General features: G+C 38.8%; 2 protein-coding genes across 4 annotated transcripts in view; both read left to right on the forward strand.

Moving 5' to 3' along the window:
• The window catches only part of LOC107215556, a gene marked incomplete at its 5' end in the record, with an annotated part of 821761 nt that overhangs the window by 309164 nt on the left and 496468 nt on the right, over window positions 1–16129 (forward strand). The window lies entirely within an intron of this gene.
• ADAM22 (ADAM metallopeptidase domain 22) overlaps window positions 1–16129 on the forward strand; it is a 56009-nt gene that overhangs the window by 27215 nt on the left and 12665 nt on the right. The window contains exons 18-26 of one of the 3 annotated variants that reach the window (XM_033511834.1): window positions 611–727; window positions 1405–1573; window positions 2609–2717; window positions 3553–3643; window positions 4994–5011; window positions 7852–8046; window positions 10854–10954; window positions 11509–11575; window positions 11796–12123. In XM_033511834.1, the coding sequence (XP_033367725.1) occupies window positions 611–727; window positions 1405–1573; window positions 2609–2717; window positions 3553–3643; window positions 4994–5011; window positions 7852–8046; window positions 10854–10954; window positions 11509–11575; window positions 11796–11832 (904 nt within the window). In that variant the 3' untranslated portion in view covers window positions 11833–12123. Of the gene's footprint in view, window positions 1–610; window positions 728–1404; window positions 1574–2608; window positions 2718–3552; window positions 3644–4993; window positions 5012–7851; window positions 8047–10853; window positions 10955–11508; window positions 11576–11795; window positions 12124–16129 lie in introns of those variants that run through there. The other 2 variants (XM_033511833.1, XM_033511835.1) reach the window with 2 other exon arrangements.

Here is a 16129-nt window from a genome sequence, read left to right on the forward strand (position 1 = left end):
TTATCAAACTGTTTTTTCAGATTTCTCCATTCTGTCCATGACATTTTCTACCTACCGGTGAACTAATGTTCTTTCCCACTTTTTTAATGCAGATTTGGTAACCTTACTTATGTTCCATTAAATATTCATAAGTAAAAAATATTCAATAGTATGGAAAATGTCAAACCCTACTATTCTGCCAGTGCAAAAGTCTCCACACATGAATAGTGAAATCCCTTCAGCAGCTGAATTAAACATGGTGTCTATAATTCCCTTACATATATGTCCTATGAGAGTGTATTTAGAACCAGTGTCTACTGTTGCTCCTTTATGGACCAGTTACTGTATGTTAGTAGTTCATTAAATCAATTTGATGTGGTTTGTTCTTGCCAGCTCCCTGCTTGTTATTACTTAGGGCATTTTTGATAATACATTCTAAAAACAGAGTTTTCCCAATCTAACTTCCAAGGAGAAGAATTTTCTCCAGAAACAGCATCATTTATGGGAGTTATTGTCAGTGGGAGAAAAGCAAGGAATAACAAGTAGGTTATCAAGCAAGTGGTTGTATTTTTGATTGTCCATTTTAATTGACTTCTATTTTTACAAGTATCTGTTTATTCTTTCAATGCAGGGATGTGCTTTGTGGATACCTTCTGTGCTCCAACATATCCAGTGTACCCAGACTCGGAGAACTTGATGGTGAAATCACAACATCAATCTTGCACTATGGAAAAGTCTATAATTGCAGGTAAATCCTGAAAACAGAACAATCAATATCCATCTTACATAGAAAAGCAGCTTTCTCATTCCTAAGTGCAGAAAAACTGTTTACATTAATTTCTTTTTCTGTTAACACATAATCATTATTTCAGTTCAACCTTTGTTAAGCTTCAGAAAATTAACTGCCTGTGGGGCAGTTTCACAGTCCCCTCAATAGATAATTTTGCCTGTAGAGGCATAATGCTCTTCTCAGGCCTTTTGATTTTACATTCTTTAATTTTTGCAAAGTACTTCAGGTACCCTAAATACTTAGACATATGCCTGCACTGCCAAAGTTAACTGACAGCCTAATTCATTGCTATATTGAAGCTGAATTCTAATTATAGTTGTGACATGTTTTCATAGCTTTACACAACTGTAAGATGAAATGACGTCCTAAACAAGTAAACTGAGTTTTATCAAACTCTAGCTGTTTTACAGGAAAAATGGTCCTTGTTTTCATGATTTACATTTGTTTGATGTAGAGACACAGTTTTGGTTTGTTTCATGTTAGGCCCCGTGAGATCACTAAGCCAATACTTATTCTTGCCTGGTCCTGGGCATTGTATAGCACAGAAGTACAGGCAGCAGCCCAGGGCCCAGTTTCTCAAGCAGAACCATCAAATCCCAGCACAAGTCTCCAGGGTCCTCTTGCCTGTCTTGCAGCGGTGGCCACGTGAAGCTGGATGAGGACACGGACCTGGGCTATGTGGAGAACGGGACGCCGTGTGGGCCGGACATGGTGTGCCTCGACCATCGCTGCCTCCCCACCGAGGCCTTCAACTTCAGCACCTGCCCAGGCACTGCCGACGGCCAGATTTGTTCAGGACACGGTGTATGTTCTCTAATGCTTTTTGCTGTTTTTGCTGAGTACCTGGCCTTGTGTAGTCTACTGGCTGGGCCTTTCAGGAAGCCAGCAGTGTGACTCTAGAAGTCATAAAACTGGAGTTTTTGAAGAGGAAAGGAGAAGGAGGCACATAAGTAAATGTAATGCATTCCAGTCAAGGCATCTTAAACGAGTCATAGTTAGTATGTATTAGTTTTACAGAAGTTTTATATCAATAGATGTTTTTGCTATCACTTTTGCTAACTTGATTGGTATTTCCTCAGGCAATGTGCTGGAGGATAAATACAAAGGTTTTATGAACTGAGAAACTTGGGTCTCTGTTCTTCCAGAGACCTGCTCTTTTTAATTCCCTCTTTATTACATAAATAGCCAAGATTCACAAAGTTGTTGATGGTGTTGGATTTTGTGAGCTGAGAGTTCATTTACTCTGGAAAAGAGGGAAATGAGCTGGATCTTGACTAGTTTCTCTGCTTGGTGTGTAGAGAGTCTGTGGCTTTGCTGTGGCCCTGGCGAGTCCCCTTGTCCCTAACACATTTTGACCTAATGTCCAGGGCCCTATGACTGAGCTGAGATCAAAGGAGTTGTTCTCTCATAATGTCTTTTGTTTTGTTCACTGCATTAAAACTTCCCTATTCATCTGAAATCATGCACTTCATCGTATTTTGAAAAAAAAAGTCATTAAGGTCAGTCTCCCAAAGCAATTATAAATGGTTCTATTAAATATAGTATAATATTTATACTATATATATATATATAATATAATATAATATATATCATATAATATATAATATAAATAAAGTATGTACTGAATAAACTTTACATCTATTTATATAAAATATAATAGCACATTGAATGCATTTATATCTAACATATAAATTAAAAATTGCTATGTATTGAAAATTATTTTGCAATATTTTGTGAGCAGCAAAATCGTGGCTTTATCACTGCATCTATACTTGAGGTATTAATAATGAGAATGGATTAATAATCTTATTTTTTTCTAAGCTACACTTTTCACTGCAGGTTTGTAGCAATGAAATAAAGTGTGTCTGTGACCGATTCTGGGGAGGAGATGATTGCAGTTCTCACATCAAAGATGATTTATTTTTTGATAAAGATGCCATCAATAAAGGTATGTTGTTATAATTTTTACCAACAGCTGAAAATTCTTGGATTTAACAAAAGTTCATTAAGCAAAACTAGGTCTCCTACTCTTTCAGTTAGTACACAACATGCTGCAGTATCAGGAGTCTCGTTTCTCTCTCTTCCTCCCACAGCAGAAGCACTTAGTGTCTGCAAATGAAGCCTCAACCAGTGCATCTTTGGGAACTGGTATCTGTGGGTCCATTTCTACCATGTTTGTTCCAATAATCTGAGGGGTCTTATTAGGCATATTGATAAATTAGGACAAGAAAAGGTTACTGTGACATTCCATATCTAGTTGGAAATGGTGATGCTTGACTTCTACAATTTTTGAGTGGAGGTTTTTATTCAGCTTTAGTCTTGCATACAAAAGAAAGATATATTGTGGAAAAATGAGCTTGAAATGTTGGTCATTTGAAATCCTTGTGGGGAGACATCTTCCAGAATCCTTCATTTGATTAATTTATTCAGCTATGGAAGGGACCTGAGCAAAACCAAACACGTAGTCACTTTTATTCCATGTATTTGGTAGGGAGGGTTGTAAGGATGTAATCTACAGCACTTTAATATTGATAATACTGTTTTGGCATACCTGGCACAGGTCCCCCATGTAACAAGCATTCAGTTAATGGACACAGAGGTCAAAGTTTGATTTGCAGGTGATCTTTTTATGCCCCTGCTATACTTCAGGAGTGTATCATGGTTACAATTAATCAGCCTAGTGAAAGTTGTTCAATCTAGTTTTTGAAAGATGGTGCATTTACTGGTTTTGTGTATTTTTCTCCTAAAACCATGTATATTTTTCATCTTTCTTGTGTTTCCAGGTGTGGTTAGCACAAATATAATAATAGGGGCTATTGCTGGCACCATTTTAGTGTTGGCTCTCGTTTTAGGAATAACTGGTTGGGGTTACAAGTAAGTACATTTTGTTTTTCTTTATAGAGTTAATAAATACGTGTATTTCATCTGATAGTTTATTATGTTATGAAAAGTTAAAAAAATCTAAAAAATCCAAATTCCACAATATCTATACAGTAACATTTTTATTGTATTAACATTTTTCAAGCAATTCTTACATTTGTGTGTGCTTTTAGAGAGCTTGATCCAAATTTGACGTTTATTTCTCATTTAGTAATTTCTTTTTTTAGATGATCAGATTATGATTTTATATGTATGATTTATTTGTGTGTGACAAAGGAAATACAAGAATACTATATGATTAAATGATAAATATTTCCTCATGATGAAGCAAACATAACAAGATTAGCTCTCAGTCAGTCAGCAAAGCATTTAACCATAGGCTTCTTTAAATAGATGATTATATTTAGTCAGCTTAACCTGAAATCAATTCAAGCACATTTTTTGGTAGGAAAGATCTGCAATTTGCAAGTAAGGCTCAAGTTGTCTCCTGGTGAAGAGCTGTCAGTGCTCACTGAGAGGCAAAATGGATTATATTAGCCTGATTGGTCTTTCACAATTTTAATTCTTTTCTGAATTTCTTATAAAAACAGAGGGATTAATGTTTTTTGCTTGTAGTAAAAAAAGATTCAAGGTACTGACTTTATCATCAATGTTTGGATGAGACTATCTCTTGAAGTTGTTTGACCCTAGGTCCTTACTGTGTTTGGAGGGCAGGGCAGGCTCTGCTGCAGGCAGTGCTGTGGCTGGGGCACAGCCCCACTGGTTTGGCATAAAGAAGTGGCACAGCCCCTGCTGGTTTGCCAGACTGAGGTAGACTGAGGGCAGCTCAGAAATACGTAAGGAAGGAAGCATTTGGAATAAAAACCATGAAGATGAGGATGGTAGAAAAGTAGGTTATACTGTCTTGGTATATCATCCTCAGCTTCTGGTAGTATCTGAAAATCTGGACTTTCATTTCCAGTAAAATTAAAAGTTAAGGGCTCATTTTGAGATCATGTCTAGCCAGTGAAATTAATTTTTGGAGGTTCAGGACAAGAGTGCACCTCTTACTAGCAGCTTCACAATGAACAAGCTTTAAGTGAACAAGCTTTAAGCCGTCATAAACTGCTCCTTACACTCAGTGCTGACGAGCTGTCAACATGAATGTATTTTTCTTGTTTATTCTGATGTAGTATATTTGTAAATATGCTTATTTCAGAAATGATTTTTCAAAGTAAAATACTTTGAGCAAAAATTTCATTCTGTATACAGTGCTTTTATTGTTGCATTTTTTTGGTCTTACTGACCATGTGTACCTGCATACTAAAAACTTCTTCTTCCTTTCTCTTCTGTTTATATGGAAAGAAACTACAGAAGACAGAGGTATGTGATAAAAGTAGTAGAATGTATCCTAGAAGTCTCTGAAAATAGCTTTTAATCTCTTTTCCTCATTTACATGCTACAAAGAAAATATTGAGATGGGTTATTATATTTTAAATAATATATTAAATCAATATTCTATAATGCACTGCTTGAAATCCTGATTTCACTGGAGTCAGTAGCAAAAATAATGTTTTTTATACTTCTGCAATAGACTGTTTTATTTAGGAAAACAGGAGAATATTTCCAATAAGAGAGACTGAAAATCGGCTATTAGTGATGAAAGTGTTCTTGGGAGGCTAAGAACTGAATAATTAATATTAACATGATGTTCAGGAGCCTTTTGAGACAAATTAATTCCTGGAGCTTCTTTGCAGTTAAAAATACAATGCAATTAAATTGCTGTGTGGACAATGAGCCCGTTCTTTCCCGTCACCCTGTTTGATTGATTCATAGCTAAAGCACAGTACTGGCTTCAGCACAGGGCTGAGCTTTCACCATTTCAAGCTTGTGGCCAAAAAAGAAACCGCTTTCCTAGTGACTTTAGTTTGGCTCCTGGAAGACCACCTCCCTTTGATCAGGCATCTGCCTGGCAGATGTCTTGTGGGAAGGAGTTGGCTCCTTCCTCTCCCAGTCCCCAACAGAGAAGAGGATTTCTCAAATTCCCCTGTTTTCTGCCTGTATCATTGCCTTCTGGTCCAAGCTGCTGCTTTGTTTGTTGCTGCTACCCGTTGTGCTTGTTCTCCATTTCCCTTTGTGTAGCGCTTTCTCTGCCAGGCTCAAAATATTTGTAAAAAGTGGAAAAGCACAGTCAAGTTCTGGTTGTGTGCTACAGGGTCAGGTAGGCCACAGGTGCAGTAACATGTAAAAGGCAGTGCTATTGAAGCCCTATGCAGAGGCTGGTGGGTAGGGAATGCCACCCAGCACAAGGAAGGCAGAATTTAAGGGTTTGGGGCTGCTTAGTGGAAACTGATGTATCTATGCATGGAGACTAACATGGCCATCAAGTCATTCTACTGTGGAGGTTTCAGTATTGGCTGAGGACAGTGCAGAAAAAACCTTGAAACAGAGTCCACCCCATGTATGTTTGCACTGGGATATTAGAGAATATAACTTCTTCAGATATCTTCATCTCCAGAAATTGCTTTATGGCCAGAGAGCTTTGAGTGTGCAGCCAGTCTGCAGCTGTGTCTGAGAGCACAGGCAGAGTGGAAACCAGTGTAATCTGAGGCTTCTGCAAGTAATGGAGGACTCCCTCATTTTAAAGATGAGGAAGATATTTATTGTGTAAATCTCCTTCATGCATGAAATGAAGTTGTCTAGGCTGACTTCTAAATAGAATAATTTTGGATTAGTACAAGGAGTGCTCCATAAATGGAAAAACAGATACCTACCAGACTGTCCAGACTGTCCCTTTTTTTAAAGGAAAATATGGTTGCTCCTTAAATAACAATAACAAGCCATTATAGTATTTTTGAGCATGACATAAGGATGATACTTGGTACTGAATCAAGTAAACTGAAAGTGGTAAGAAGAGCCAATTAGCAAGGATTCTGCCAGCTGGGATAGTGTGGCTTTAAAGGGCACAGCTACATGGGAGAAGTTATTTCTGATGAAGTAGCAAGAGAGCAGTTTGCTAGAGGAACCCTGGGGAGCAGAGCTGCCCACACTGAGCCAACTCTGAAAACACCCATGTGGCAGCTGAGGAATGGGACAAGAACTGAGACTTGGGAGGTGTTAGAAGATGAAATGTGGAAGTACTGCATTGCACTAATGATTTATGTGCTATATAGTTGTATACTTTACATACTTCAGAAGCATTAGAAATACAGATATGGAATGGAGAGGTCCCAGTTTCGGTCTGTAGTTGGACACAATCTGAACGTGAATCAGCCTGATAAATGTGCATCTTAATAGGGGCAGACTGTGGCAAAAACATCTTGGAAAGTATGAGGCTGAATAAATACTGATGCTGATATTACGAAACAGTCAACTGTCAAAGGAACTACATGTACTTGGGAGGATTTTTAATCCTGGTGGAACTATACCTGGAGTGTTTGCATGGCAGGTATTCTCTGCTGGCGATGAATTCACCATCTGCAAAAGCTTTGCATAACTTGATTAGAACTTTCTAATGCACAGATAGTTTTATGCACCGTAACTGAGCTTCTAGTTCTGGAAAAGGATAAACTGTTACATCACTTTTGTGTGTCTTGGCAGACTGAGTCTACTACTGTGGTAATCAGGAGTAGCTGAGAATCTCTGACAATGGTGTTAGTTCCCTTACACAAGAAATCAGTTAAAAAACTGTAGGTTTTGACCTCCAGAGATTTAAACAACTCAACAGGTTGCTACTCTTGAATTCAATCATGATCACAAAAGTTAAATGGGAAACATCTACCTCAGAAGAAAAAGAGCATTCACTTTTCCTGAGCTCCTCTTTGATGCAGGCATGTATACAGCTTAGGCTCAGTACTGGTGCTGCATCCGAGGGTGCTATTTGCAACCAGCGTGATGAGGTATTTGAAATGTCTGGACTGGTTATCCAGTGTCTCAAGAATCACCAACTGTTCACTTTGAAAATTGTCATCAGAGTTAACCAGTGAAATGTTCCTTGTTCTCGCTTTCCAAAACCACATAATCTACTTTTCTGCACATAACAGAAGTGTGTGGGAGTTTGCTCTCCGATGGTTGAATTATTTATTAATAATTGTGTGTGGTTAACAGGTTTTCTCAAGGATTGCTATCCTTACCTCTTTCTTCTAAACTAATGTTCGTGCATGTTTGTGTGCGTTGTAGTTCCTGTCATGTTTTCTGACTCTACAATGTTTATTACACTTCAGACAAATACCCCAGGGAGATTATGTTAAAAAGCCGGGAGAGGCCGACTCTTTTTATAGCGACATGCCTCCTGGAGTCAGCACAAACTCTGCATCTAGTTCTAAGAAGAGGTCTGCTTTTCTGTCGCATTTTCAGATTTCTACCTGTTCCATCACCCATTATTCCATTAGTCAGAACATTTCATTGTTTTGCAGCAGGTTTGACTCTTTCTTCTTTCTTTGTGGAATGTTTGAAATAATATCCTTTTTGCTTTGATTACTGATTTTCCTGTGCTAATTAGATTACTGATTTTCCTAGTTGCTAATTAGTATGATTAGGCCAGAATAAAAATATTTTTCATTGTAAACCAATTTTTGTTTAATAAATTTTTCATAATATCCCTGCTTGAGCATTGATTTCAATGTAATAATAATTGCTGGCTGAAAAAAATTTAAATAAAATGCCAACAACTTTTTTTAATCATGGTCATGTAATCAAAGAAAAGGAACATTGTCTTGCTTCAATAATAGTTATAAACATAAAATGTTCAATATAAATGTTATTTTTATATCTTTATTTGTCAGTGTCATTAATCCAGTGTATTGACTTAGACTTCTGCTCTCTCATCTTAAAGATGATAGTGATTGCATTTTATTCCACTTACTAGACTAGTATACTAAATGGTTGCCAAGTGTTATCTTAGAAAATAATTCTACAAAGACTTTCTGACATTTTCTGCTTGCTGTCATTAGATTAGAAAGAATTAGATTTTGCCCTTGATCAAATTTCACTAACTCTGTTATTGGTTCCAGTTACCTAAAATATTCAACATTTTAAAAGGGAAGATTCATTTAAAAGCATTGAGAGCCATTTGTAATTGCTAAGATGATGATGCTCACTGTTCCTCTGCATTTAAAGATTCATTATATGAAAATCTCCAGCTAGAACTGTAAAACAATTTATGAGAAGCACTGTGTCCTAGGGGAATTGACAGTCATGAACTGCTTCACAGGAAATTGCAATTCTCAATTCTTGTTTCACTAAGCAGCCTACAACTGTGCAGTTGATGAAGCCATTTTCTTTGTGATTGTTTCAATGAAAGTAAAGAGAAATGTGTGCAAGGGACACATATGTAGTGACATTTGCTATTTTGGTATAGCAGCTTGATCTTATATACAACTTCATTCAGTTTGTTCTAATGACTAAGTTATTAGGAAAACTCCAGGATCGATTACTTCATTATCTCTAATTTTTAAATTCAGCTGTTTAGATATGTGGGTTCTTTTTTTTTAGGAAGCAAGCACTAATCTTAAATGATGCACTATTTGTGTTGGAGAATCTTTTATAATTTAGTTAAAATTTTGAAAAAAAGTCTTGGGAAAGCAAGTTTTCACAGCTTTGTCTATCAGGTTTAAATACCAATTTTAAAAAGTTTTTTTTTAAAAATTACTGTAATTTAATGTGTTTCTTCTTTCACACAGTATCTGTGTTTCTTTTCATACTTCATTTATTTCATATGTCTCTCTTTATTATTTGTTCCAAAAAGCTAATGGTTTCTAAGGTCTGTCTGTACTAGAGAGTTTTGTTGTTCCCACCACCAGTTCAGGTATGTTGTGCCACTGTCAAGTCTGAAAAAGTAAGTCTGACAAATATTCCATTAACATTGTGATACAGCTGACATAGTCCTTCCATTTGAATTCCCAGAGTGCTACCTCCTACCTTCTGAGCTGGTTTTGATTTCCTCTCTGTGCCGGTATGGATGGCATCTCTTGGGAGATGTTAGAGTGACTGGGCTGCCTGGGCTTCTCCATGCTGGAAAGCACTATGAAATATTAGTTGGTATTCAGAGGATGTTCAAGGATTAATACATAACTTAATGATAACTGTTGCTATTATGAAATAGCAAAGACAAAAAGCATTATGTAGCAAGATATTCCTGAACCCGAAAGGGACCTTTAGGAGGAGGAAATGTTTGAAAATCTGTCAGTGGATCTGTTGTTTCTCAGACCTTTCATGATGTGATTAAGGTTGAATTAATGAAACCCTGGGCTTACTTCAGTGTTGCTGTGATTAGCCTGAGCTTCTAGAAACTGAAGAGCATCTCTCAGATGCCTCCAAGGAAAGCAGAGACTGAAAAATGCAAGTATCCAGACTTAAAAACTACAAAAATAGTTTCTTTAAGCAAGATTTTGTAATGAGTAAGCCATCTATTATGAATTCTTCAACTTCCTCTTCTCTTTTGGAAATAATTGTAGATCACATGGCAAACAGCTGAGCAGCAACTCTCGTTCAACAGGAGGCAGCCTGTTGCAAAACCCCAAGTTGGACATTGCCATATACATCTCTGGCTCTTAGAGGCAATACAAGAGAAAAGAAAAAACAGTTGGCACCAAGCACCTAGATGAAAAGACTATTTCTGGCTTTGAGTTTAGCATTAGAAGTATATACTGCAGCAACTGGCTGATAAAATATAAATGTTCAAAATTATAAAAAAATGAGGCAGAGTTACCTCTCTCCTGGGACTACCACTCTGTGTGGGAGGATGCTTGTCACACACTCCTGAGCCCCTGAGTCTGGTAGCAGTGGGGTGAGGGAAGCTGTCCTGGCTTTCCTGCAGCAGCATAAGGAGGGAGTGGGCAGCCTGCAGGCGGGATGTGCTTGACTGTGAAATGAAAAAGCCTTGAAATGAGCACAGTTGTAAGAGCATCTTCCATTTAGCAACTGAGGCAGAGCTGCAAATCCAAAGGAAATCTGGTGTGCGCCCCTGTTCATGCATTCCACAGCAGACAAGAAAAAAAGCAGTACTGATGCCTAGCTCTTGAACATGGGCACATGGAACCACTGCAGGGACAGCTGCAAGGTGTAACTGCAGGGTTTAATCAGAAATCCTGGATGCTCTGCTAGTGCAGACAGACCTTAGGCTATGTTTTGTCACTGGCCTCGGGAATGTGACCGAACCACTGAGCTAACATTGATGTGAGACAATACCCTTAACAATAACCACATCTGAGCCCTCCTATTCCAGGTCAAATGGATTATCTCATTCCTGGAGTGAAAGGATCCCAGACACAAAACATATTTCAGACATTTGTGAAAATGGGAGGCCTAGGAGTAATTCTTGGCAAGGTAAGTGTGAACCACTGTGCTGGCCACAGTGGAAACCAGCCTCTGGACCATTGCTGCTCTGCTGAAACTTTAGCTGATTTTAGGACAGCAGCATGACTCCTTAAAATTGTGCTAATTGTTATTAACTTGGAATTAGGATGTAGCAGCACCCTGCATAAGTGCCTTTTTTGCACTGTGCTTTGTCACAAAGAAATTACGTATAATTTTTCCCTCCAGTGTGAGCTAACATAAAAAACGAGAAATAAATCTATTCACTATTACCAGCTTCTGTGATTTTATCAGGCAGTGTTTAGTGTTCTTCTTGAAGTGTAGTGATTTTGCCAAATAACAGCTGAAATAAAGGAGTTTTTTTGCTCTGCACAGTTGCAGCAGAAAGTAGAGGAAGATAACCTAAGTGTGTGAGGTAAATCAAGAGGAACAGACCTGTCAGATTTAAATGGTTAAAGTTAAAGGTAGCAACTCTTTTGCTATGGATGCAAAAAGAATATACAGTTTGGCATGGGGCAGGTGAGTTTCAAGTTGTTTTACTGTCTTTGTCCTTTGATTTCTTTCAGGTAATATAGGAGGAAACAGAAAGAAAGTCAGAGGCAAAAGATTTAGGCCACGGTCTAATTCAACTGAGTAAGTCTGAATTTAAAAAAGCAAAGCCAAAAAGCAGAGTTTTCATATTTGTGTTTTGTAGATGGAAATTAAGAGTACTGAAAAGTAGACAGCTGCATTTTTGCTCTGTGGCCCATTCTGGTTGCTGACTGATAATCTTGTAAATGGTTTGGATAATGTATTTCAACCTCTTTTTATGTATTCTTTAAAAATTAACTATTAATTTTCTTTTTTTATGTAGGCTTCCTCACAGTCGTTCCCATAGCAATTCCCAGTGATGGTGGCAGCCTGCACCATCACTGCAGGCTTTTGTCTACAGTAAACTGCCATTGCTGAGTGTATCCTGGTTCAATACTGAGTTTCTGATAACCTGACTGTTTCCTACCCTTGTCTTCACCTTGGGTTGGGCCATTGCAGAGTTAGAGATTTGTGTCTCTGCATACCTTCCTGGAGATCTTAGGAGAGGCATCTGCTTTGAGAGTACCTTGAAGTTTGCCCTTGTAAGCCTGAAAAAGCCAGTCTTGAGTAAGCCCTTCGATAAATGGGTAATTAAAGTCTCTACCAAGTGACTGATCCCCAGACTTTTCAGTTTTGAGTTTTTTTTAACAGACTTACAGTTTTGAGTTGCTGGCTTATTGATTATTGGTTACATTTCCCAAAGAACCCATGTGTGCAGTGCTCCCCACACTGAAAGAGCCTTTCTCATGCACTTAAGCCTCTTGGTTCAGGCCCCTCTTGTGAATGGGCAGTGAATGGCTGGAAACCTCTGGGCTTGTCAAAATCACTAGCCTGCTGTTGTACCCCACATGAATGGCCCCTTCTTTGACCATGATGGCAGTGACAGTGTCCTTCCCCATATCATGACTACTAACTTTGCACCTTGATGGGCAAATGGCCTTGGTATCAACCCTGCTGGAAGCTAATAATGCTAACTACTCTCTGGGCCCCATTTTCTTTGATTTGGGGATTTTGAGTTTGTACTGAAACTTTTCTTTCATCTACAGTGCACTGTCTTGAGGTGAGTAGGGTTCATAGAGAAACCCCTGTGTTAAAAACTACAGAAATAATACTTTGATGCACATTGCAATTATAACATTGCATGGTCAAAATGGCATCATGGAATCAGAAATTTTAGCCCTTGGAGGAGTTTATCTCAAGAGTCTCTGTGCTCTTTGCGCTGATAAACTCTTACTGAAACGTTATTTTGCTCATGTTCTTTCCTCCTTGCATAAAATAACCATTTTATTATAAAATCAAAATTTATCATTTATAAAATCAAAATTAGTCTGGCCAAAATGCCAAATACAAATGAGATTTGCTCTACGAACTTTGGAGCACTAAATAAGTAGACAGACAGAGATACTGTGAGCTGGAAATCTTTCTCCCCTGTATATTTGTTTCTCTTTTAAAGGTGCCCCATAATTTCCGTCTAATTCTCTGCTTTCCTTCTTGCTGCTTGTTATGGTGGTCTCTCAACCCAGCAGCAGCCCTGATGCTACAGGGAGGAGGCTGGTACTTCCCAAGGGTCATGCAGCAACCTTTTGGGGATGAAGCACAGTGTGTGTGTTCCTGGGAGAGGCCTGCCAGGCAGGAAAATACTCCTTTTCCTGGTCGGGTCTGAAAGGCTTGTCCGAGTCCCCTTGGCAGTCCTGTCACCAGCTGGAGAGAGAGCTCCCACAGAATGATCCACATGCTGTGTCAGTTCAGTGGGGAATGGAGAGAATTGCCAGGGCTATTAGAGGGCAATTATCTCTCTGGTTAGAGGGACAGCTTGTTTTGGAAGGAGACAAATGAACTGAGAATGATCTAACTGTGACCAGCATTTAGTCATTTAGGGGAAAAAAAATAAAAAAAAAAGCAACACCAGCTGTTTTGACGATGCTGGAGGCTTTTCCCAGGCCAATTTACCTTTTTTTACCTTGCCTGGGATATACAGAATAATACTGAAATCTGTTCTGAAGCAGTATTTACAAAGTCCACCTGTGTGGCCCATAGGAGTCCAATAAAGCATACTTGTTGAGATGGAAGAAAAAGGATAACAGTGTTGGTCTCTTGTAATTAGTAGACTGTAGTTAGCCGTTCTAAAATTTGATTTTTTAATGCCATACCTTGTGCAGAATTCATTTTTTTTTTAGCAGAAGCACACTGGTGTGGTTGCCTACAAAGATACTTCCATGCATGAGTCTGCAGTAACAGCACACATTATGCACATACTTTTTTATATACAGCCAAGCATCAAATAATAATTTAAATAAAATTTCTTAAAGACTGAGCAAGGTTTGAAGTCTGCAGGCCTCATGAGCAGCACTGACAGAGTTGCAAACACTTTGGACAGCTCCTGGAAAAAGTCCTGCTCGCACCTTAGCGTGACCCTTGGACTTAACATACATCAACAAGGCTTATGCTAAGCATGGAGCTCTGAGGAGACTGCTAAAGATATTTTGGGACATTTTTAATTGTTTTTGGATGTTTTATAACAAAATAATTGTTCTTTACTAAAGGCAGATGGTTCATTACATGTGGAAGGAATGCCAGCAGGCCAAATGCTTTTTCAGAAACATGGCTTATGAAATGGCCCGATAAATAGTTCTCTATTAAAATCAATTAGAGTTATCCAGGAATGATGAGAGTTTTCTGAATAAGTTGACAGTTTAATTGGGAGCTTGCGTTAAAACAGGTCCCAGGAACAGATAACAATTCAGACCTTTGTTAATTTGCACTGCTTTTCCTATAAGCATTTGTCTTCCTCGTTGTTGTAACTGATACAAACATCTTTGGTTTAGACTTTCTATTATATATTGTCTTTTTGCAGCCGGGTAACCCATGCATCTGAGCCTGGGCTTTCTCTCGCCCACCAAATCCCTGCCCAAGGCATAAGCCCAGGGGGTTCCGACCACCCCCAAACAGGGAGTCGGGATCACAGGTCAGTCTCACCTGCCCCTGCATTCTGGGCTGCCATTTTATCCCGTGAAAAGTCCCTTCCCTAGTATACGATAGTTTCACTGTGGCAAAACACCGTGACTGCTTGGAGGTGCTCCTGCTGATGCAGCGCTAGCTACCCTTCCTCCTCGCCAGCCTGAGGAGTACGAGTACTCTTGAGCCCAGGTCTTTTGCCTTGTTGCATGTTGCGCTACGAGCCGAGTCGAGCTGTCGGTCTAGCTCTAGGCTTATGCGTAAGGACACCCTGTTTCAAAGCAGAATTTCTCACTCAAAGGAAAGTGGATTCTGGCCATTACTAATGAACATGTGGCCAGAAAGATTAGCCTGAGGGCTTTCCAACGGTTTCATGTAGTGGTCTGCGGTAACTTGAGTTTAACCTTTTTGTAACAGATGGATTGAGGTGGTGAATGATGGTCTGTAATACACCCAGATCCAGGAAACCCTGCAACATGGTTGTGCAACAATTGCATGCTTTGATAGCATCTTACAGTTTTCTAATCCAGGAAGCCAGATTGGGAGTGTTTCATGGTTACCAAAGGACACTTTCAAATGAAAAAATGCAAGTTTGAAGAATTGCAGCGAGTACAAGAAAACGTACAATTAAAGCTAAAGCAGAAGTTTATTGGCTCCTGCTGACGCTGGCATCAGCCTGTTGCTTCACTTGTGGTTCCTCTGTTTTGCTGCGCTACTGCTTTTGACCTTTTTTTTCTCTAAGACCCCAAGATGGAAAGCATAAAGCACTCCCGATTCCTGATAAATAAGTGAGCTGAGGAAGCTTCTTAGAAGCACTTATGGCTGAGGGCGAGTACTTTCTGAGAGCTGTGGCTGTGCTTGCGCGGGGCGGGGAAGAGACGTTCCAGAGCAAAAAAGGAGCAAAAGGAGTTGAAAAAGTGCTGCTGCTTTTGTTGAAATATGGAGGGGGTTGAATGACAGACATGATTTGGCCCAACTTTTATTCATCTGAGCAATCCCTTGCAAGGCCTGTTCCCATGTGTGAGGTCATTGCTGTCACTCCCATAAATAAGGGTGGCAAGAATTGTACCAGAAGTATCAAAAATAACTTAAAGAGGAATTTTCTTTACCATTTTCCTTGGTTAAAATTTGTTTCCTGTTTCATTGTGCTAGTTTCTGTTTTATAAAGATGGTGATCACAAATAATCATTTGATTGTTGCCATTCATATGTAACAAGAACAAACTTTAAATTGGTTCAGGCAGACTCCTATTTTCTGCATCGCCCTTTTTTGTTAATGTGACAGAGGGGGAGGAATTTGCTTGTCTTGTTGGTGGGAAAAATTTATTGCAAAAAAGTTTCCTTCTTCCCGGGTAATCTGTTGTCAGATAATTAAACATCATATTTATTTCATAATTTTAATGTAACTAATATGAGTATACAACTCAGAGTTTTTTTTTCCTAAAAAGTGTGGTTTTGGTGTCAGTATTGCTTCTGTAAAATGTGAGATAACTCTGCAGCCCACCTCCATTAAAGCCCAACTAAATGAACATTGAAAAATCAGAGGGCTGTTTGCCTTTAAGTGTAAAAATTGTCACTATAGTGGCAAAGAATTCAAACCGTTTAACACGAGGCTGAAATTCATTCCTGTAAAAAGGGTCGAGTCCAAGATTCTGTGCTTCTT

Source organism: Parus major, chromosome 2 (genome assembly GCF_001522545.3).
Source record: "Parus major isolate Abel chromosome 2, Parus_major1.1, whole genome shotgun sequence".
Taxonomy (NCBI): Eukaryota; Metazoa; Chordata; class Aves; order Passeriformes; family Paridae; genus Parus; species Parus major.